Source organism: Pteropus alecto, unplaced genomic scaffold (genome assembly GCF_000325575.1).
Source record: "Pteropus alecto unplaced genomic scaffold, ASM32557v1 scaffold25, whole genome shotgun sequence".
Taxonomy (NCBI): Eukaryota; Metazoa; Chordata; class Mammalia; order Chiroptera; family Pteropodidae; genus Pteropus; species Pteropus alecto.
Window position 1 is genome coordinate 1,227,276 of NW_006441955.1, and position 22,632 is coordinate 1,249,907.

General features: G+C 36.6%; 2 protein-coding genes and 2 pseudogenes across 7 annotated transcripts in view; 2 read left to right on the forward strand and 2 right to left on the reverse strand.

The window, feature by feature from the left end:
- STIL (STIL, centriolar assembly protein) overlaps positions 1-13,240 on the reverse strand; it is a 39,396-nt gene extending 26,156 nt beyond the window's left edge. For 2 of the 6 annotated variants that reach the window (XM_025051954.1, XM_025051956.1), the window contains exons 1-6: positions 12,976-13,240; positions 7,189-7,296; positions 5,230-5,342; positions 4,740-4,927; positions 3,537-3,784; positions 846-929 (exon numbers count right to left, since the gene is read on the reverse strand). In XM_025051954.1, the coding sequence (XP_024907722.1) occupies positions 846-929; positions 3,537-3,784; positions 4,740-4,927; positions 5,230-5,342; positions 7,189-7,296; positions 12,976-13,232 (998 nt within the window). In that variant the 5' untranslated portion in view covers positions 13,233-13,240. The other 4 variants (XM_006919164.3, XM_015595212.2, XM_015595213.1 and 1 more) reach the window with 4 other exon arrangements.
- On the forward strand, positions 3,051-3,169 carry LOC112485891 (annotated as a pseudogene).
- Positions 13,241-15,577: 2,337 nt separating the features above from the next.
- LOC102877924 lies at positions 15,578-18,540 on the reverse strand (annotated as a pseudogene).
- Positions 18,541-20,192: 1,652 nt separating this feature from the next.
- Positions 20,193-22,632, forward strand: part of CMPK1 (cytidine/uridine monophosphate kinase 1) — a 29,139-nt gene continuing 26,699 nt past the window's right edge. The window contains exon 1 of the mRNA XM_015595301.2: positions 20,193-20,445. Coding sequence (XP_015450787.1) covers positions 20,275-20,445 — 171 coding nt within the window. The 5' untranslated portion in view covers positions 20,193-20,274. The remainder of the gene's footprint in view (positions 20,446-22,632) is intronic.

A 22,632-nucleotide genomic window follows, 5' to 3' on the forward strand; every position in this document is an offset into this window, starting at 1 on the left:
AGCATAAAAGCCCACAGCCAATACCAGGAGCATAGCAAACAGACTGTAAGTAGATTTCATAATCCACAGAACATTTGTGCATTCTCATCTTTAAATTTTGCACACAGTATTTCTTCACATGGGTTCCCTCACCCACTAATCCTCCCTATTAGCCAAACACTGAAAGGTCCAGCTCAAGTTTGCCTTCTCTAAGAAAATGTCCCCATCATCTCTCTCATAAGTACTAATAGTGCTATCGATATTGCTCATTTCATAGCAAATCAGGTACTTCCCTACTATTTCTCTTTCTATGTGTGAATATTTGAATATTTTATCACCTAACCTTGATTATAAATTCCTTGAGCAGCTTTAAATCCTAACACAATACCAAACATAATACTATGCATATGGTAAGCACTCAATAAATGTGAAATGAATATACATTTCTGACTGAATAATCTGTCAAATGCCATTAACCACTAACTCTAAGGAGAAAGCCATTAATACTTTAGGGGAATTTCTGCAAAACTGCCTGACTGAATTTTAAACAGTTATTCTAGTCCTGTGTAGTTGAAGGTACCTTAAGGACAGTGGGTAGTGAAGAAGGTTAAAGAAACAGGGATCTAATGCTTCAACCTTATCTGTTTTATACATTGAAGTTCTTCCTAAGAATGGACAAAATCTTGTTTTAACTGATTCTGCTATTAAAATAAGGAAGTTTAAGAATCATTGGCCTTTGTGGCTTTATAAGGTGATCTAAGTATTAATTATATATTTACAGTACAACTAATTCACATGCTTATCATATATATACATGTGAATACATATGTGGCTGAAAAGGTTTTCATAAATAATGCAATACTTACATTCCCACTAATGGCAGAGAATAAACCTTAGGATCAGATTCCAGCAAAAGTAACAATTTGCGTGTTTCATCCATGGTAAGATATCTAAAGAGAGGACATTCATGTAAAAACAACTAAATGTATGTACTTTTTACCTTTAAAAGAGATTATCTGAGTGATGAATCAGCACATTTTAGGCAGGGGAGGTAATTCAAACGAATATTTTCTCTCACACACACATGCACACAAAGAAAACAGTTCAAAGTATAAAAAAGAATCCAGTAAGAGTAAGAGATTAAAGAGATTCAATATCTTTAAACTTCTAGCCATTAAAATGCTCACAGAAATTTACACACCCTTTAAAAAAGTTTTGCTCTAAAAGTGTCAACAACTTATTTTAATCAAAATTACTAAAATCAAGGTTAATAATTTCAGAACCAAATAGGTTTCCCTAGGAGAAGTGAATTTCCTGTTACTTTTAGTGTTCAAGTACCCACGTGACTTGACAAGAATGCAACAGATGAGACTTCTCTCTGAAGGAGGCGAAATTAGGTGAGGTATATTCAACTTTCTATGTACTATATTCTTCCAACCACTATCGAAGAACTTTAGAACCATCATGATAGAACTCAAAAGCTCACTATTCCCTAAAAGGACATTATGTTTATACTTTGTTATTATGTTTATTGTTGACAGTAAGTTTTAAGAACATAACTGCAGAATTGTGGAGTTAATTTTATTGTTATGGCTTTAAAATACAAAAATAAAAATGCCATTCATGATATAAAGTCTTAATAGTCTCATTGAGGATATTTTTTACTGCTATAATAACCTTAAAACACAAAAGTAATGAATTTATCAGGCCATGGCACAAGATGATTAAGCCTGAGTTGGCAGATTTATATATAAACAATGACACACCTGTTTTAAAAGCTCTTCTACTTTACCTACTTGAAAATTCCTATTCTTTAAAAGAACCCCAGCTCTGGCTTTCCATGATTTCCCCAAGTACTTGGACACACCTTCCTGCTTTCGCTGCACTGTATATAAACCCCATTATCTTTATCCGCATCATGTTTACACATTATTATACCTAAGGAATGGTAAGTATGCGTTTTAATTCCAACGTCTAACACAATTATCTATAGATCAATCCTAATAAATATTAGGGTAGACAAATGACTATGGTCAAGGAAAAGGGCAAATGTCACAAATTTAATACAGAATTATAGGTAAGAAGAGGCAAGAGGAATAGGCAATTAGATAGAATATTAAACATCTTGGGTTAGTACTAGCATGTCAAGGGGTCAAAGAGGATAATTTAGAGAAAGGTGAAACCATGCTTCACTGGTAGATGGGTACAGGTACTAAGGAAAATAAATTAATATTTTGCTTAATTTTAACATGAATTCCTTTGTCTCAATTGAAGAGCAGTTTATTATGCCAAGAGAATGAAATGTTTCATTTAATTCAAACTTTTTCTTATCACCATCATGTTTGATTATCCCATGATTTCGAAATATACCAACACTTTTGTGTGTGCCACTCCAATGAGAAAGATGCTTCAGTCAGCATATGGGACTCAAAATGAGATCTTTCTTGCAATTCCAGGGACCCTCTGAAAAGAAAATCCTCCCTATTCCTTATCCTCTTTTGAAGAGGAATTTTTTTAGAGGGTAAGACTTGGAGTTGAGTGTACCTTGGCAAACATTTTTGGCTTTGGAGACCTAACAGGAACTAGGGTGGAGTCTAAGAGGAAAGGAAGCCAGAAGTGAATTGCTTAGATTTTAAAGCAGAGGGTGCTTACATTGTCTAACATAGCTCAGTAAACAGTGGATAAAGAAAGTGGACAAGGATTCAGGGAAGCAGCCTGCCAAACAGAAAGCATGCAATTTGGCTTACATTTCCTAAGAAATTAAGAGTGGTGATAGGAACCTAGAAAGGATGCCTCTCCAGCTATATGAGGAAACTCCGCCTTCAAGTAGTTGACAATTTGGTAAGCAAAAGTACTATAAAATTTTATTTATCTTCTTTCTCTATCTGCAATGGTCATTAATCATAAATAAAACTTCGTATAATAAATAAATTTCCAGCCTCTTATAGGCTTATGATCAGTCAAATTATAGTGGAAAAAAAAAAAAAAAGATGATGACCTAAAACCTAAGCAAAATACAAAGGGAAAAATGATAAAGGATAACTTCTTATACTTTCAAATAACAAAATACAATCTATGGCCATGCCACCCTGAACGTGCCCAATCCCGTCTGATCTCGGAAGCTAAGCAGGGTCAGGCCTGGTTAGTTCTTGGATGGGAGACCACCTAGGAAGACCAGGTACTGTACACGTAAAAAATAAAAAATAAGGGATTGTAAGCTGACAAGGTCTTTGCAATCTGTGAGGTCAACCAAGGGTTGCCTCACCTAAAAAAAAAATACACACACACACACACACACACACACACACACATGCATACAACCAATTGTAATATAATTTTTACCACTAATTTTTATTGTGGTGGTGGGCACATTTTGAAAAAAAAACTATATTCAGCAAAAATTAACAACTTTTTCACTTTCCTTGGTTATTCACCTAGCCACTTCAGATCTCTGGCATGTAAACTGAATGCACGATTATTTCATATTATATGGATACCATGAAAATATGCTAATGTGGCCAATATTTAAAATTTTGGATCAATTATCTTTTACTTACCCATATTTATAGGTACCTTGAACTTGAGAAATATTCAGATTACTGCTCAAATTTCTTGCCAGAGCTGTTGGAATAATGGGGATGGGCTTCACAGGTGTGCATTTAAAGGTATTCACTAGAGTTACTGCTGCCCAATGCAAATCAAAATCCACATTGTCCAAACTCTCCTTAGAAGTGATATGTGCTCTTAGGGAAAGCAGTTTACCACAATCCAAAGAATCTTTGCTACATACATGGTGCTGCAGAGCCTGAGGAATTAATATTGTACAATTATTTTAAAACTGCAATTTGTTCATATCTCTAAAGGTTTTATATCATACAGGTGCATATACACATATATATCTTGCACTAACAAAATTAAACAATTTCTGACTTGCAGCATTTCAATTATTTCATTTCTTCCATGTGACCAAAAAGTTACGTGAATAATTTTGTCAAAGCAAATAAGATTTACTGTACCAAGCTCCATCATATCTTTCCAACTTAGATGTCTTAGCAGGATTTCAAATTCCTATTAGAGAATGTCACTTCCAATAAATATTACATGGGGAAAAATGGATGTAAAGAACTCTAACTCAGTCTCAGAAAATCTAAAGTCTATCCTCTGATTCTTTTCTTATTATCCCAAATTATCAAGTAAGTTCTTCCTCTGTAGTTGCACATGCGTGCCAACTGTGTCCTTTCTAGTCTCACTGCCACCACTCTACTATAGGTTACAATGTACCTGTCTAATACACACCCGAATATTGCAATGAACAGCCTAACTATTCCGACTTCAGTCATCTGCCCTATCAGATTAACTACCCCTGATTTAAGAGTATTTCCTCTTTTCAGAAACTTTCAATGACTCTATATGGCGAAGTTCAAATTTCTAAGCCTGGTATACAAGGCTCTCCATAATATGGCCAAACTAATACTTCAGTCTGACTGCCCATAAAAAGACAGGGTGTAGAAATATACACCCTTAATGTCACCCTGAGCATATCTTGCATTTTGCTATCCTGGTCACACTGCTTCCTATTCTGGAACAGTATCCATATTATCTACCTAGGATTTCTGCCCTCAGATATCACCTTTAATTACATTTTAGGTCAGTAAACATGCAATCAGAAATTACTATGAATAATTATTAAATATGGGTTTATTATCATGCAACATAATATAGTTTGATTATACTGAATTAAGAATATCAATAAATCTCACCTTAAAAGCTGAAATGAAGTCATCTTCATTGTGAACTATTATTTCTTTTGAACAAAGTCCTTGAGTATAAACTTTGCATGGAATCACAAAGTCCCCAGGAAGAGAAGCAGTAGGTGTTCTTTCTAAGCATTCAGGTACTTCTCGACCAGGATCAAAGCGATCTACTGTCAATATTACACTTTCTTCATCTGAAGAACAAAAACAGCAATTATTACACAGCATGCCAATAAAAATTGTGAAATCAACTAAGCAAGCCTACATTATAACAAAACGTTGTTTATACTAATAGTATACTAAATGACTTGGATATATATTCTTCCACCTGATCAGACTGTAAAGTCTGTGATGGGTACTGTCAAATTTTACACATCTTCATAGCCTTGGAATACAACAAAGAAAATCAGCACAAAGTACATTACAATAATTGGCTGAATCAGTAGACATAAATTCTATTACAGTAATAAAAATCATCTTTTTAAAAGTATATTACCTTCATCTATTGTGAGAGAACCAAGTAAAAAGCAAGGCAAGTTTTTTTTATTCTGTTTAGCATGACGGTAAGCAAGTCGAATGGTCTTTTCCGTTACCACAATCTTTGGATTTCTGAAAAATAACAAAAGTTTTTATAAATCCAGAGGATCTGATATCCTAAAAAACCTTCCTGCCATAAAATGCTGCCTAAAATATCACACGCATCTTTAAAAATGTACGAAAAGACCACTGTAGGTAAAGCCTAGGGTCAAAGGTTGGGTAAAAGGACTACAGAGGACTGTCTAGAAACCAGAACTGCAATAAACAGACACTGAAGTTATAGCTGTTCTCCAGACATTTGCTTAATTTTATGAACCAGAGCAAGAAACTATGAGGCCAGCCTTCTGTTTCTGTAAATAAAGTTTGATTGAAATAGTCACATCCATTTGTTTACATATTGTCTATAGACTTAAGATACTAGTATTAATGAGCATAGAATATAAATAAATGATTCAAATGTTCAAAGAAATATAAAAGAGACTCTAAAATATGAGCAAAGAACAAGACACTATCAAAAAAAGACTAGGCGAATTTGAAAAGAACCACAAAAAACTTGTAGAATTAAAAATATAATCAATTAAAAACTCAATAGATTATATAATCAACTGGAGATAGGTAACAAATGTTTATTATTGTTCTATAAACTGTGCATACACGTTATAAACAATCTTTCATATATACAGTATACTTCCACAATTAAAAAAACCTAAATGAACAGGTTAGATGGCAACTAAGCACAGCAAAAAAGAAAATGAATAGAGGAAGAAATTACTCAAAATATAGCACAGAAAAATAACAACAGAAAATATAAAAGACAGGTTAACAGACATAGAGAAAAGAATGAATAAGTCTAACAAATACTTAGTTGAACTTCTTTAAGACTCTCCCTTGTTTCTGTCAATGTTATATCATCCTTCTCTGCCAACTGGTTTAGAACTTAAATACTTTTTGACTTTTATCTTTCCTTTAGTTCTTCTATTCAGTAGATCATCAAATGCTATCAACTGTTCCTTCAAAATGACCTCGTTTCATTCTTTGCTCTTTATCTCCATACTGCTACACTGCTCTCAGCCCTTATAATAGCTACCATTTATTGAATACTTCCTATGTCTCAGGCACTGTGCCAACTGCTACTTTATAGAGTCTGTCTCATTTAATCCTTAAAAGAGTACTATGAAATAAGTATCACTATCTTTATTTTATAAATAAGGAAAATGATCCTTGGCTACTTTACTGAGGTCACATATTTATGAAGTGGTAGAATCAGGATTTGACCCTCTAGGCGGTATGAGTCCAGTCATAGCACCTTAAACCACTATGGCACAAATCTATGATTCTTAGATTATAGAAAATCATCTCACAGCTAGGCTGACTCTAAGCTCTCCTTCCAATGATCCAGCCTCAGAATTCTGCTTTCAACAAGTAACTCCCTTACATAAAAAAATCTCAATGGATCTCTATTTTCTATTACTTTAAGCCTAAGTTTCTATGTCTTTCCTTCAAGACATAGAAACTTCTATATCTTGCCATAACCGTATTTTATATTCCTTCTAAAATGGTCTATTTATTGGGTCGGCTTTAGCTCAAGCGGTTACTTCATCATGGCAGACTGTTAAAACAGTCTATTTAATTCAAAATCAGTTCAGTCTTCTCAATGCTCTACAAAGATATCATGCTAAAGCATGATGAAAAACGCTTTCAGTTTTTATTATTTTTGTCTCTTCTGAATTCTTATAATACTTAGAACTTCAGGTTTACAGAATATTTTAACTGTGAAATTAAGATTATTTCTCAAAAGCACAAGGAACAGATTAAAGCAGCAGAAGGGATTATTTCCTCGGAGCGGAGTAATCAATTTTGCCTTACACATCTATTTGACTCCTGTTTATACTGGTTTGATTTAAAAAGAGAAACATACCTGTAATAATTAAGATGTAAGTAGATGAAATCTCCAATTGGCATTGGGTTCCAAAGTGCACATTTTGATGGAGGAAAATAAAAAGGTACCATCCTGCTTGAAGTAAACCTTTAAAAAAAATCAAATCAAAGCACAATGAAAAGCATACTTAGTAGAAATTTTATAAGAAAAAGTTTTACTTTAAATAAGTTTTTCAGATTATTTTTGTTAATTTTAGAAGAGCCAAAAATATTTTTAAAGAGCAAAAGAAAAAAAATCACTTGTTAACACTATCAAGAGAATAAGCATTCAAAATTTAGGTATAGCTTTTTCTGTCTTTTTTTTCTTATGCATACATAAATTTATATGCGCACACGCTTTTAAAAAAGAACTGGGAGCATTAATCTTATAAAATCCTCTTTAAGTAACAGAAAAATGAGTATAAACCATGAATTTACATTTAAATTTAAAATTAAAATCTGTCCTTCAAAACTAATTTCTACGTAGTTGCTAGATAACACCTAATAAATTTCTGAAAAACAGAAAAACTTAATAGAATCTTTTCGTGTTTACGAATTTGGTATCTTGGGCTTGATCACATAAGTTTAATTACTGAAGCATCAAAAGAACATCAATACAATAATTTCTCAACAAAGCTCTTAGGGGCAGTATAAAGCAAGTTTCCAATATTAAATCATATAGGGTACCGTCACAAAGTTATTCACGTGAGTAACACAGGAAACCACAATAAAAAAGACAATGAAAAAGAAAGGACGGGGGAAAAAATATCAGCTAGAGTTGCCTGTAGTTAAAGCAAAAAGCTCTGATAGTAAGCTGCCTACAACAGGGCATTTATATGGTGTCGAAGTGTTAAAAAGTTGAACTCAAAGAATATCTTGTTCTAAATTTTACTTTCATGTGTTGTCACCTATGAAGCTTCTCAACTAAAATACTAGCCCCAGTTTACTGATCACCTACACAAGATAATCACCTACTACGTACTTATGCATAGTAAGTTTCTCACTAAAACTGTTTCAGAAACATTTTATTGTCCACTTTATAGATAACAAATTGTAACTATCCTAACTTCTTATAGCAATTAAGTAGCAGAGCTGGGATTTGAATCTAAGTGTGGCTAATTTCAAAGTTTATACTTCCAGCTCTATGGCATAGTGCTTTAGAGCCTGGGTTCAAATTCCAACCACCGCATTCCTAGCTGTGAGCTTTTAATTTGAGCTCATTATAAGAAGGATTTTTAATCTCCCTGTTTTGAAATGAGGACATAGTCTGAGATTAAGAAATTTGTTCAAAGTCACAAAGCTAGTAAGTGACAAACTGTCAGCTTATCTATGTCTCTATATTTAATATATTCTTACCAATTGCTGAGAGGCAATATGATGTAGAAGTTTGTGGAGAGCAGTTTGTAAGCTGACAAGGTCCTTGCAAACTGCAAAGGCAACCAAGGGTTACTTCACCTCCACAAATGTCTCCTGAGAACAAGATAATACAAACATAGCCACAGACAGATAATAAGCTAAAGGCCAGGAGAACATGTAGCCTCAGAGAAACAGAAGAAACAGTGTTACTATGGTTTAGAGAAACTGCTTATGACAGCAGCAACTGTATGATCCTATATAAAAGCTGCTTGCAAAAAATAAACTGGGCCATTGTCCATCCAGTGGGAAGTAGACCTCCTGATCCCTGCTTTCTGTCTTCTTTTTTTTCTCAATCTCCCACCATTCCCACTCAGGTTTATTTTCCAGGGCCGCGCTGGACATGGCAGGATTTACCACTTGCTGGACATGGCAGAGGTTAAAAGCAAAAAGTATGAAGATCAACTGCTCAGGTCTGAAATCTGGCTTCAAAATTTGCTAGTTGTGTGATCATGATCAAGTTAGTCGATGTCTGTGTGCCTCTGTTTCCTCCTCAGTTAGATGTCTGTGTGCCTCCGTTTCCTCCTCAGTTAAACAGGATAATATCAGTATCTCCTGAGAGCTATTCTGAATATTAAATGAGTCTATTGTTATGTAAAGTGCTTAGAAAAATTCCTAGCTTATTACAAGTGCTTAGTGTTAGCTATTTCTTTTTGCTCCCAGTTGTCCATAGTACCTTTAGAGCCCAATCTACACTACCTTCAGGTTTACTTCCTTGCAGTATAGAGCAGAAGTCATATCAGGTTTAAATCCTGGCTATATCATTTATCAACTGAATAGGTTGGTTAACCACTTTATGTTATAGTTTGCTCATTTAAGACAAAAAGAGGGGGATAATAATAGTTTTATACCTTATAGGTTTGTTGTGAAGATTAATTAAGAATAATGCATGCAAAATCTGGCACAGCAAGATTTCAATATAAGTTGTTATTAGCCTTTTTCTTAATCTAAGGTACACAAGTAGACTTTGGAGGCAGAGCAGACACAAACATTCTTAAATTGGGTGTAAAATTGTGCATGTATGTGTATGTATATATATATGCTTTTTCTTAGGAAATGAGATTCATGACTATCAGATAGTCAAACCCGAAAATAATTCAGAATTGCTGCCCTAAAGCCCATAGATTACTGAAAACCAGAAGTTTCAGTTAAAAACAAATCAAAACAAAAAAAGCTAGAATTGAGTATGAGTTAAAAAAAATAGAGTTGAATATACCAGGAATAATCACTTTAAATCACATGGGTATAATGGGTATATTATCTTACCTAGAATGTAAAGAATAAATTTGACCCAATAATAAATTTAAAAAGAGAACAGAAGTCGACAAATTTTCAAAGAATAAGAGGTGGCAGTAGAACAGAAAGGCCAAAATTAAGTGAAAGAAATATGATAGCTTCTGTGGGTCATGTTTTCCATTGTCTTCATCAAGAACATCTGGCACAAAGAAAATAATATAGAAAATAAAGGTAACTTACTGATGTAATTCTAGTTTAAAAAAAAAAAAAAATCACATGTCAGCACTAATTATTCTTCCCCAGGGGAGAAAAGAACAGTAAGTGATCCAAAGAGGCAAATGACACAAGCCAATTTGCCTGGTCCCATAGTATTAACAGAATGAGAAAATTAGGTAACAGATGGCAAGCTCCTCCTACTACACTTCAGTGGGAAAAGGCTTAGGGACATTTAAGGAAACTTGGCATATCCAGTGTGAAAGTTTTCCCATCCAGGAATTAGAATTTAGAGAGGGAAAGAACCCAATCACTTTCCCACTTGTTTAGGATGTAAATAAATACGTATGTAAATTTTAGCCTCAAGCATTCTAGTACTATTTTACATCAATAAAAAGATCCTCTGGGAAACTAAAATAAGGGAATGAGGGAATAAGATTAAAATTTACCAAGTGCCCACTATGTATCAAACTCTTTAGTTTAGTAATCTTATTTAACCCCTCACAATAATATTCTGTTAGAGATTACTATCCTCAATTTACTTTAGATGAGGAAACTGAGGCTTAATTAACTAGATCGAGGTCACTCACCTAATAAGTGGCAGAGCTGGGATACGGACTCAGGATCTTCCTATTCTAAAGTATTTTTCTTCTATTCCAACCTACCTTCCCAAGTTATTTGAGTAGCTGTGAAAAAAATTTTTGTAAAAATATGTCTATACCTGGTATTCATCTGGGGTCCTGCAAGAGGATATAGAGGCTCCATGATAGATTTATTCTATTTCAACTGTTCAGTATCCTAAGGATGAGAATATTACTAATGAGTGACAAAAACAAGTAAGAAGAAACATGATTTAACCACATATTAACAAAGTACTGACAAAATTAGGTTAATTATATATTGTTTTCATCTATAGAATAAGAAAATGCTTGTGGGTTCTGATCATTTTCATTCTTTATAGTTATTCTATTATTAATGTTAATATTTATTCTAGGCAGCAAAACCTACTAATATATCTGTTCATTAAGAAAGGCATAGATTCTGCCCCAAGATCACTGTATCGACTAAGTGAGCAGGTAGTATTTAATATGAGACTTTGACCAAAAGTCCCATAATATTAAAAGAAAAAAGAAAGAAAAAAAAACAAAACACAAAGCAGCAGATAGGTACAATGTAGGCTAGATATCTATTGGGTCTATAATGAAGTCAATGAATTTTCATTCTTGTGGAAATGGAAAACACTGCATCCCCACAAACTGACTTGTATCAGTACAAAATCAGCATTCTGTTTTTGGCTCCACATGCTCTCTCTGGGTACTCTTGCCCACTCCCATTGCTTCTACACCCATCTGTATACAACAAACTTTCTTTCAGCTTCTCTCTCTCTTCTAAGTTTCAAACCCATACTTCTAAGTGACCACTGGATATCTCCACCTAAATATTATCAGAGCAAAATACAGACCTCAAAGTTCTTTCTTTACACTTCAATGTTTCCTATATTCTTTTAAGTCTTAAGAGTTCTTTAGGCCCTATATCGAGTTTAGAAAAAAAGGAATTGTCTGAAGTTAAAATAAGGGAGGAAAGAGTTAAATTCTGGTGCAGAAGTAATTAAAGAGATTTTTTTTTTTTTTTTAGATAAAGTCAGAGACTGGAAATATTTTCAAGAACAAAATCCTATCGAAAGTGCCTTTGTAAGATTGACTAAAAAGTCCTTCTTGGAGATATCTGGACTTCTGCAACTTCTATGGATGTATATTTTAAACTTTAAAGTCCTTCTATGCCACTTCGTTGTTATGGATACTAGTATTCAGCTTGATAACTAATTCTAGAAGTATATAAAGTGCCATTTTTCTTAAACAGAAGAGTCTTAAAACTCCATATTATGTCTCTTCTTCCTTTATGCTTTAGGGTAAAAAGATAATGAGATCTATTTCTCATTTTAAAACAATATACGAGGCAGTTTATTCTGACAGTATTATGCAAGCAATTAAAGCTAGTGAAGTTAAAACTACATAACACCTATACCTAGCAAAATGTATTCTCCTTGGAGAATGGCACCATCGTGTATCACATAGAAACCATCAAGTCATCCTTACCTCTCTTTCCTCCCTCTTCCCCTATAAAAATTCTTTCCGTCTCCACTACCGTAGTAGTTCCTGTCATCACCCTCACCAGATTTACTGAAAAGTCCCCATAGTGCTGCTAGAAAAATACTTCTACATAAATCTGACGTACTTAGTCTCTTGTTTTAAAAGTCGATGTTTTAAAAGTCTTCTTAATAAACAGAATTTTAAAAAAATCACAATCTGTCCCCGCCCCATTATTCTAACATTATCCCCTATCCACTCATCCTACATCCCAATCAAAATTAACTACTTGCAGTTTCCCTACCATCTTTGCACAGGCTGTACCCTTTAATTGGAATGCCCTGGTAAACTCCCATCATCATTCGCAATCTAACTCAAAAGTCATTTCCTCCGTGAAATCATCTCCTAGACACCACAGTGATTTTACTACTGCCGCTGTTCATATACATAGCATTTTCACACTTTCTTGTTTACACATTACTTACAGCAGACCACAAACTTCAAACATTAACTGATCTCTTACTATGTAGCTGTCTGAGCTAGATAATGTGAGGAATGCAAGGACGAGCATACATGGTTTCAGTCCTCAAGAAATATTCACAGTAAAAACAACAAAAATGGAACATTATCAATTGAAAACCTCTTTTACATACCTAAGCAAAAATGATCGCCAAGGAATTCATGGTCCGCTTATTTCTCTCACTAGATTCCCTTCACATCATCAACCCAGGCTCCTGGAGATCTGAACCCATAAGAGGGCCCTGAATTTTGCCTACTATCCTTCCCATGGGCCCCGCTTCCGCCTCTCAGTGGAAGGCAAAGCACAAAGTCCCACTTACCGCAACCTCTGCCAAGCCAGGATCTGTTCGTTGGGCCGGAACAGAGGTCGGCTCCAAGGAGCGCCTCCGCCCACTCGGCCCTGGGACGTTGGGGTCGCGGGAACTGAGGCGGCAAACACAAGCTCGTGAAACCGAAGCCCGCGCCGCGCCTGCTGACTGGTCAAAAACCCGACCCATCCGGGTGCAGGGGCGGTGCTGGAGGCGTCACACAAGGGCTCTATGTCATGCTGGTGCGCCAGCCAATCAGAGCCTCGCATCGGTCCAGCGCTTGACCAATCGCAAGCCTCCTTGGAGAAACAAGGGCGCACTGGCGCTCCAGGATCAGGTTCCGGAGGATTTAAACACTTGATTTTTTTTAGTCAACGGTTAAGTTCCGGGGTGGGGCGGTCCTTGCACACGCCCAATGAAAAGCCCAACTAGGCTGCTGTGAGGATGGCAGAGGAAGCAAGAGGTGTTCGCTGCCCTTGTGGTCGTTCCGCTACTAAAAGTGGGTGAAACCCTTTACTTAAATGAGCAGAAGAGAGGTTAGATTTCTTTTTTAAAATCTTAAAAAGCATTCTCTCTTCTCAATAACATAAACATGTTTAAAAGTTTTGTGTGTATAGCATGGTATTAATATTGGCACGATGATTTATAGTCATCTCCACAACTAGTATTGGTAATTGGGCCTTCTCTGCCGTTATCTTAGATAATTTACCTGACAACCAAAGTAGAGAGGTATTATCTCTATTCAACAAAGGAGGAGACTTAAAAGAACAGATAGCTAGTTAGTGCAGAGTCAGCATTTGAAACGCCACTTACTTTCCTTTTCTACTTTCGTTAGTTTCCTGAGCAACATGGGAGTGTCTTAAGGTCTGAACTGCATTCCTGGGCTGTCTTGTTCTGAATAGGCATACACCCTTTTGAAAGAGTGACAACACTTTCTGAAAAATGTTTCAAACTAACCAAGAAATGTATGTTCCACAGTGTCATTCTCAACTTTACTGAAAAAAATCCTGGAATTTAGGGCACACATTTTAAGGGAAATGATGGTCAGTTCCTCAGCTCTGGTGTGAGAGCACGAAGAGCCTCAGACAGCGGCGCATATCTGACTAAGTGTTGGCCAACCCAGTGGAGACCCATGGAGCAAAGATTTCCCTTTAGGGAAGTCCCACATTAGTTAGAAATGGGTAGAACCCTTGCTGTGCTCAGTAATTGCCTGAAGCATCCCAGAAAGAGCAAGTGCCAATGCTAAGGCAGATCCTAAAGGCCCTCAAGAGACCGTCAGTCTGGCAGCCATGGGTTACTTCGAGTGCAAAGATTCTGGAGTAGAAGCTTCCTGGCATTTTTGAGACAAAGCATGGAGGCTAGTATGTGCTGAGCAGAGTGAGTGAGGAAATTATCAGGATTTTAAGGGAGAGGAGGTGTTGGTAGATCACGTAGGGCCTTCTAGACCATGAAAGGGACTTGGCTGCACTCTTGGGTTTAATAGCAAGCTACTGGAGGATTTTAAATAAGAAGACTGACAAGATCTGATTTTAGCTCTTAAAAGGACCAAAGTGGTTGTACACTGAGAATAAACTGTAGGGGGCAAGGGCAGAAGCAAGGAGACTAGAAGGCTGCTGCAATAACCTAGACGAGAGATTGATGGCAGCTTGAATCAGAAGGGTAGCAATGGAGGTGATGAAAGGTTGTTGGATTCTGGATATATTTGGAAGGTAGAATCAACAGAATTCGATTACAGATTAAATTCAGGGTGTAAAAGAAAAGGACTTTATGTGGGCCCCTCATGAAATATGGTTTTCTTTGGAACTACTTTAAACTATCTGAAAGAGAAATGTAAGATGATATGAGTTATACAAAAAGGAAGAGAGGAAGCATAATATAGCTCCCTACTCCTTAGGTATGGGCTGGACATAGTGACATTCTTCTAAAGTGTACAGTATTGAAAGTGGGGAGAAGAATAACTTTGCAGGGGAGAAACCTAACCAACACTACTTCAGCCACATAATCAAGGCCAACATTAACAGTCATAAGTCACATTAATAGTATATACACTGATATGCTGTGATGAAAACAGCACTTTACCTCTGTAGTCTTCCTTCCAATAACCTATAACCCTAGTCTAAGCCTGAGAAAAACATCAGACAAATTCCAATAGTGGGAAATCTTATAAAATACCTGATCTGTACTCCATCAGAACTGTCAAAGTTATCAAAAATAAGGAATCTGAGAAACTAGCCAAGAGGAGCCTAAAGAGATAGGACAACTAAATGTAATGTGGTATCATGAATGGGATCCTAGAACAGAAAAATGACACTAGGTTAAAAACTAAGAAATCTAAGTAAACTACGAAGTAATTAATAATAATATACCAATGTTGGTTCACTAATTGTAACAAATAAACCATATTAAATATAAGATATGGATAATAGGGGAAACTGTGGGGCATAAGGGAACTCTTGTATGTTCTCAATTGTCCTGTAAATCTAAAACTTTTAAAAAATAAAGTCTGTTAAAAAGAAAAAAGGAAAGGGCAAGAGGAGAGTTGGAGCATATGCTAATTTTTTTTAACAATAAAATATCTTTTTTGCTTAATAATAACTCAAATACCAAAAAGAACTTCAATTAAACATTTTACTACTGGACTTCTAAGCAGGATATACATTTATGCTATGAAAGGAGTAGGTACTTTTCCCCCCTTTCCTCCTCTAGCTTTATTGGATAGTTTAAAATTACATTTTTGTTTCCAGGACTTCAGTTGCTTTTTCTATCTGACTTTTAAATACTGATTACAGCAAATGAAACACAGTTGTCTAAATGATATAGTATACAAAAATAACATCTTGATTTCTGTGAAAATGCATTTCTCTGCAATTCCTTACTAGCTCCAAATGATGCTAAGTCTGAGCATAGATGTTTAGTCTGGGTTTTGGATTTAATCTTTGAAAAAAAAATGTATTCTAAATCTTTGCCATCAGCATCTGTATATCCAGCATCGGTGCTGTGAAGTTGTTCCTGTTTAGGCTTTTAACCAGGGTTTTCTCACAGACATTAACACACGTTTGTCTTTTTATTTTGTTTACTTCCACTTAACTGTACTATGTAGGACCTGATACAGATATTACTTGATGTTATTTAATAGCTACTGAGCTCAGACAATCCAAGGCCATCATTATGCTAAAATTAAAGTTATTTATGGAAGCTCACAGAGACTTCCAGAATGAGTTTTTACCTCCTACATGGGAACATATTCAAGAAACCCAGAATAGGCTTACCGGGCTGAGTCAACTCTTCATATTCATCAATCCCTATTTGCAAATGGTGAGGAAAAGGGACTCTTTAACAAAGCATTATACTTAATACCTCTACCAAACTAAACAAACTTTTTTTTTGTAGTTCAATGCAGAAAGTTGACCTTTTTTTTCTACTTTTTCCTTGTTTTACATAACAAGTAAAGTTTACTGGCCTGGAGTGGCCTCTCTCTGCCAACCTTTGGCCAGTGAAGAAGATTCAGAGACAATAATACAACCGTCAATCAGAATAAGGTGGTGGGGAGGTTAACAAAGTTAAATAATTAAGCTGTGGCTTTAATCATGCAAGGTGCCCTGACTCACCACAGAGGTAAACAGTTGACTTCACTTGTCTTGCTGCATTTAATGGCTACATGACCAGTTTCACCACACCTGCAACACTTCATTTTTGTGCAGTCTTTTTGAATGTGTCACAAGAATAGCAGTTCTCATCCACATGGTCACAGTCATGAGCCAGATGGCCTGGTTTGCCACAGTTATAGCAGCACTCTTCTTGCTCTCTGTTGGGCAACTTGCAGTTCTTGGCAGTGTGACCACCTCTACTACAGTTACAGCAGGCATCCTCCTGAAGATCACAATCCTTGGCAAGATGACCAGACTCATCACAGTGATAACATGTCTGGAAGAGACAAGAAAAAAAGCTGGAAACCTCTATCTGAGGTAAAACCACCTCTACCACAGCTTCTCATTCCATGACCATGGCCTCCACCAGTAGAGCATTCTTGGGCCCAAGGTGCCCTGACTCGTGGCCGGATTGTCCACACTTGAAGCAATTATTGCTGCTCATGGCTGCAATTAGATCTTTGGTGTCTGAGCAAACCTGAAGCAGTGGAGACTTGGATCCAGTGGATACTTTTTTAATTGAATGAAGAGAAAGGTAACTTTAATTTTAGGATTGGAATGACTCAGCCTTATATTTAGCACAAATTGGAGGTGCCTAAAGGGCTTATTCTCTAGATATTAAAAAAAATTTTCTTTGATTCTTGATATAACTAAGCATTGGCTTTGGGGATCTGGTCTCAATTCTGCCTTTTAATCTAAGATTGATTTCCCTCTTTTGCATATTGTACATTATCATAAAAGAGATTAACTGCATGAGTGTGAAAGTTAATTAAAAGCTGCCTATATATTATTAGTCCAGGTGTGCTAACAATTGACAGTGTTAATAAATGAGCAACACATTGCCATACATTCATAGAGATAAAGGGGGCTAATTTGTTAAATTACAAAGAGAATAAGCTTAGTGAAATAAAATCTACAAATGCTATACCTAGGAGCTGCTACACACTAAGTTTTGTGCTAGACGGGAGAATTGGAAGGGCATGACAAGCATAGAACAGGGAAGGCACAATTTTATGGGTGGGGTAATAAAAGGTAATTATCCAAAACAAATATGATTTATTGTTAGAATAGACTGAATATATACCATGTTATTCTTTCATCCCTATTTATATATATTTATGTCATTTCAGGATAGTATGGAATTGCTATGGCTATTGGCTCTAACAGAGAAAAGCTACCAGTCTTATTTTTCAAATTTTCAAGTGCTTTAATTTTCTTAACAGAGAACCATTTCCAGTATATCATACTTTTAAAAATGTACAAATTTGTTACACAAACAATGCTATAACAAGAAAAATACTGTAAAGGGGAAAATTCATCCAAATTCTACATCCTAACACATTAATTGTCTTCATTTTCACTTTTTTCCCCTTTCAGTCCCTGATTAAGTGACATGGTTAGACCAGGTAAATGTTCAATGTTATAATGCTGACGTAGCTGGGAATTAAAGAGCTATTGTTATCTCCAGGAACAGGGAAGTTGGAGTCAATTATCAGTTCTGTTACTTATTTACTAAATTTCTTCACACACCCAACTTTCCCTTTCTCTGTTTACACTTTTAAGCTATACTGGACTACTGCATTTTAAAAACTAGTTTCATTTTTAAGGAACATTGTAATTTTAAGGGGATTGCTAATCTGTCAATTTATGCAAAATTCCTTTGAGATAATTAAGCCTCTTGTTAGAAGTAACAACAACAATTTATGTGCTAAATCATGTCGTCTTATTTTTTTTTAGTTTGGATTGTTTGGCATGAAGACTAGAATAATCAAGTAACACACCAGTAAATTCTCTGAAAGTATTTGCTAGTCTGAGTTAATGTACCGTCATCCTGATTTTGCGTTTAAGGAAACTAGCTCCTTTGTCATAGTAAATTAATTGGTGATGTATGCTTGGGTTTATTTCTGTGCTCTCTATTCTGTTCCATTGATCTGTGTATCTGTTTTTATGATACTATACTGTTTTAATTACCATAGCTTTGTAATATAGTTTGAAATCAGGGAGCATGATTCCTCCAGCTTTGTTCTTCTTTCTCAAGATTACTTTGGCTATTTAGGATCTTTTGTGGTTCCATACAAATTTTAGGATTGTTTACTCTATCTCTGTGAAAAATACCCTTGGAATTTTGATAGGAATTGTATATTACCTTGGGTAATATGGACATTTTAACAATAGTAATTCTTCCAGTCCATGAGCATAGAATATCTTTCCACTTATTTGCATCTTTTTCAATTTCTTTATCAATACCTTTTAATTTTCAATATATAGGTTTTTTATTTCCTCAGTGAAATTTATTCCTAGGTATTTTATTCTTTTTGATACAATTTCAAATGAGATCATTTTCTTAACTTCTCTTTCTGATTGCTAGTTTTTTTTTTGTATTGATTTTATATCCTGCAACTTTACTGAATTCATTTATTCTAAGTTTTTTGATGGAGTCTTTAGGGTTTTCTATATATATCATGTCATCTGAAAATAGGGGGTTTTACTTCTTCCTTCCCAATTTGAATGCCTGTTTCTTTTATTGCCTAGTATGACTAGGACTTCCAGTACTATGTTGAATAAAAAGTAGATCATGATATATGATCCTTTTAATGTATTGTTGAATTTGATTTGCTAATATTTTGTTGAGGATTTTTGCAACTATTTGTGTGGCATCCTTATCTGGTTTTGGCATCAGGGTAATGCTGGCTGTGTAAAATGTATTTGGAAGAGTTCCCTCCTCTTCTATTTTTTGGAGAAAGATTGGTATTAATTCTTTGAATGTTTGGTAGAATTCACCAGTGAAGATATCTGGTCCTGGACTTTTGTTTGTTGGGAGGTTTTTGATTACTAATTCAATCTCCTTGCTAGTTATCTGTGTGTTCAGATTTTCTGTTTCACCACAATGTAGTATAAACCTTCCAAGAACCCAGGAGTTCCTTTAAAAAAGTGAATGTGTTGTAACAATAATATATTGTCATACTGTATAAAGAGTAATGAGACATCATCCCTTTATTCAAGGAACTCTAAATCTAGTGTGGAGATACACAATACACCACAGTGCTACCAGAGAAGGAAACAAGGGATGTAGTAAGAGGGGTGTGTGTGTGTGTGTGTGTGTGTGTGTGTGTGTGTGTAAAAGCACAAAGAGGGGCACCTAACCCAGTCTTGAGAATTTAGAGAGCTTCCTGGAACGAGGTAAAATCTCACCCAAATTACATCCACCCGTTATTCCTCCATTTTTTTTTTTTTTTTCCCACTTCAAAGCTCATATTGCTATTCGTATTTATTTACTTATTCGTGTGACTTGTTCAGGTCGGCTGCCTCCCCATTGGGACTTAAAATCCTTGTGAGTAAAGAATGGGTTCTGCTCTCCCATGTGTCAAGTCCCAGACTCCAGCACAGGCCTGACACAAAGAGGCGCAAGATTAAGGAACTGGGGACTGAACAAATGAATGAGCCCCCAGATGGGAGGAGAGGGGCGCGGCCCCGCACGGGTGGCAACCACGCTGTGCGGCTGAGCAAGCAGCGGAAGCCCCTCCCCTTCCGGCCGTGGCGCGGACTCCAGGGCAGTCAAGGCAGCGGGCGCCGGCTCGGCCCTGCCCCTTCTCGCCGCCCCGCCCCGCGCCTCTGCCGGCCGGGTTGCTGTCAGCTCCCTCATCGTCCGGCAGAGACGTGGTGTATGCTGAGCCGCTGCGGCCGCCAGCTGCTGCAAGTCCTGGGCCTTAGCTTCCCGCTGCTTACCCACCGGCCGCATATTCTCTACCCTCACCGCCTCATGAAGCCGCTGGTCGTCTTCGTCCTCGGCGGTCCCGGCGCCGGCAAGGGGACCCAGTGCGCCCGCATTGTCGAGGTGAGGCTCGGGCAGCTGGCAGGCTACCTGGGCTTGACCGGACGCCGGGCCGGCTTGTCCCGTAGCGCCCAGTTGTCTGCGCTCCCCAGATCCGGGACTACGAGTCCCGGCAACCATCGCGCCGCCCGCTCAGCGGTGGTGGAGGGTGCTCCGGCGCTCGGCATTTCGGGACTGGTAGTCCACGTTGCCCACCACGGGGGCGCGGGGAATGGAAGGGAACCGCTTGAGGTCGCTTTGTTCCTGTGCCCTCTTTCCTTATATTTTGGGGACTAAGTTCGTCTCGAGAGTGGGCTGGGAGAGGGATCCGGGAGGGTCAGCCTCCAGGGAATCACACAGCGCCCAGAGGTTAATGTGTCGCTAGGTGCGGAGTGGTGAAGGCAGCAAGAGCTCAGATTTAGCTTAGAGGCGGTATGCGCCCACAGCTGCTTGCCCGAAGGGGAAACCGGTTTTTTCATTCCGTCCCTTCCTGCAACCTCTCTAAACTCCGAACTTTCACCTAACCAGTCTTTATCCTAGAAAGGAGCCCCAGCGTTCAGGGTGTTACTTTAGGTGTTCTGTGATTTGCCAGTAGCGCTTTCTGGCCCCTTCTATGAGCAATACCAGCCCTGAGGCTCCGCCTAAGTTTGTGTGATTTGGAAAAGCCGTGGAGCCGAGTACTGACATCAAGCTTCAACCTCTGGCCCTGCTGCCAACTCACGCTTTGTTCATTGCCAAGTCACTTCCTCTCTCCGAGTCTCGTCTCCTCTAGAACTTAAGAAGAGGCTGTGCACCCAGTTTTAAACTCAATATAAAAGGCCTCCTACTGTGAAATTGTGTTACTTTTGTTTTGTTTTGTTTTGTTTTTTACTTCTAGGTGTGGTAAGGTTACCAGTTAGATTCTTTTAACAATTTTGGAACAGATTCTTGGTTTCCTTCAGTGATGCTGAGGAGTGCTTATTGGAGAGACTGGGGGAATATGTGGGACATAAGGAAAACAAGTAGAAACAGAAGAGGCGACCAGTGGTGCTGTAAAACATACCCTGTGAAACTGATGACCAACAGGTTTTGACCCAGAACTTCTAAAATAATTACCTCTTTGCGTGGTGTGGCTTATATTAGCTTTGGGTTTTTACTTCTCTTCTATGTTCATACAATCCACTCCTGTCCTATATTTTAATCTCTAAAGAGCACCCAGAAAAAGTCCGACAATAACATCTACTTCATTATGTCTTCTAAAGAGCACTCAGAAAAAGTCCGACAATAACATCTACTTCATTATTGATCGTTTTTAGTAATAAAAGTGGAACTAATTCAACCAAAAATACATAAATATTTTTCTCCTCATTTTCTTTTCACTTTTTAAAAGGCAAGTGACAATTGGATGATTTCAAGTTTTTGATACATAAAGTGATTCTTATATGTAAATAACATGATAGAAGGTTTAGAGTCAAGCAGATATGGATTCACACTGTAACTCTGCCATTTACTGTTTCTTTAGTCCCAGAGAAATTGTTACTTTTAGCTTGAGTTTCTCTGTATAAAGGGAGAAATAATACCTATCTAGTATGGTTTTTGTGAATAGTAAATGAAGTACAATCTTTGGCAAATACAGATACAAATAATTTTTTTCTCCATTTTAGACTTCTTAATATATGAGATTGGTTATTTTTACTTTGAAGTAGTATTTTTAAAAATCGATTTATGACTATTATATTTGAATGCATTTAATTATTTTGTTTCTGAATCATAATGTGGCTTTAAATGTCCACACCTACACAGTTAGTACCAGCATTACTTCACTGAATTAACAGTATTCTACACATTCAGTAACTAGCATTTATTTATTCTGTTCGGGTTGACAGCTGGTATTATTTTAAACTTGTTAATTACTGCGAGATTTCCATGATGAGATATGTCTCATAATGTATTATTCTTTAAGATTTAATGGTTATTTGAGCTTAAACTGTTTTAAACTGTCATCTTTCATGAAAAGAGTTGCTCTTGATTCTAATTGCCATAAACATTAACTTGATATCTATAAATTCCAACTAGTTTATAATTTAGCAATTGCTATCTTGTAGTTGACTAAATAAACAATGGAATGTCTGTGGTCAGTTACATGAGTTTTTTTTGCTTTGTGAGTCTCTTGTATTTGGAATCAATATTTTATTCTATAGGCAAACATAAGCTGACTCTCTAAAGACTGTA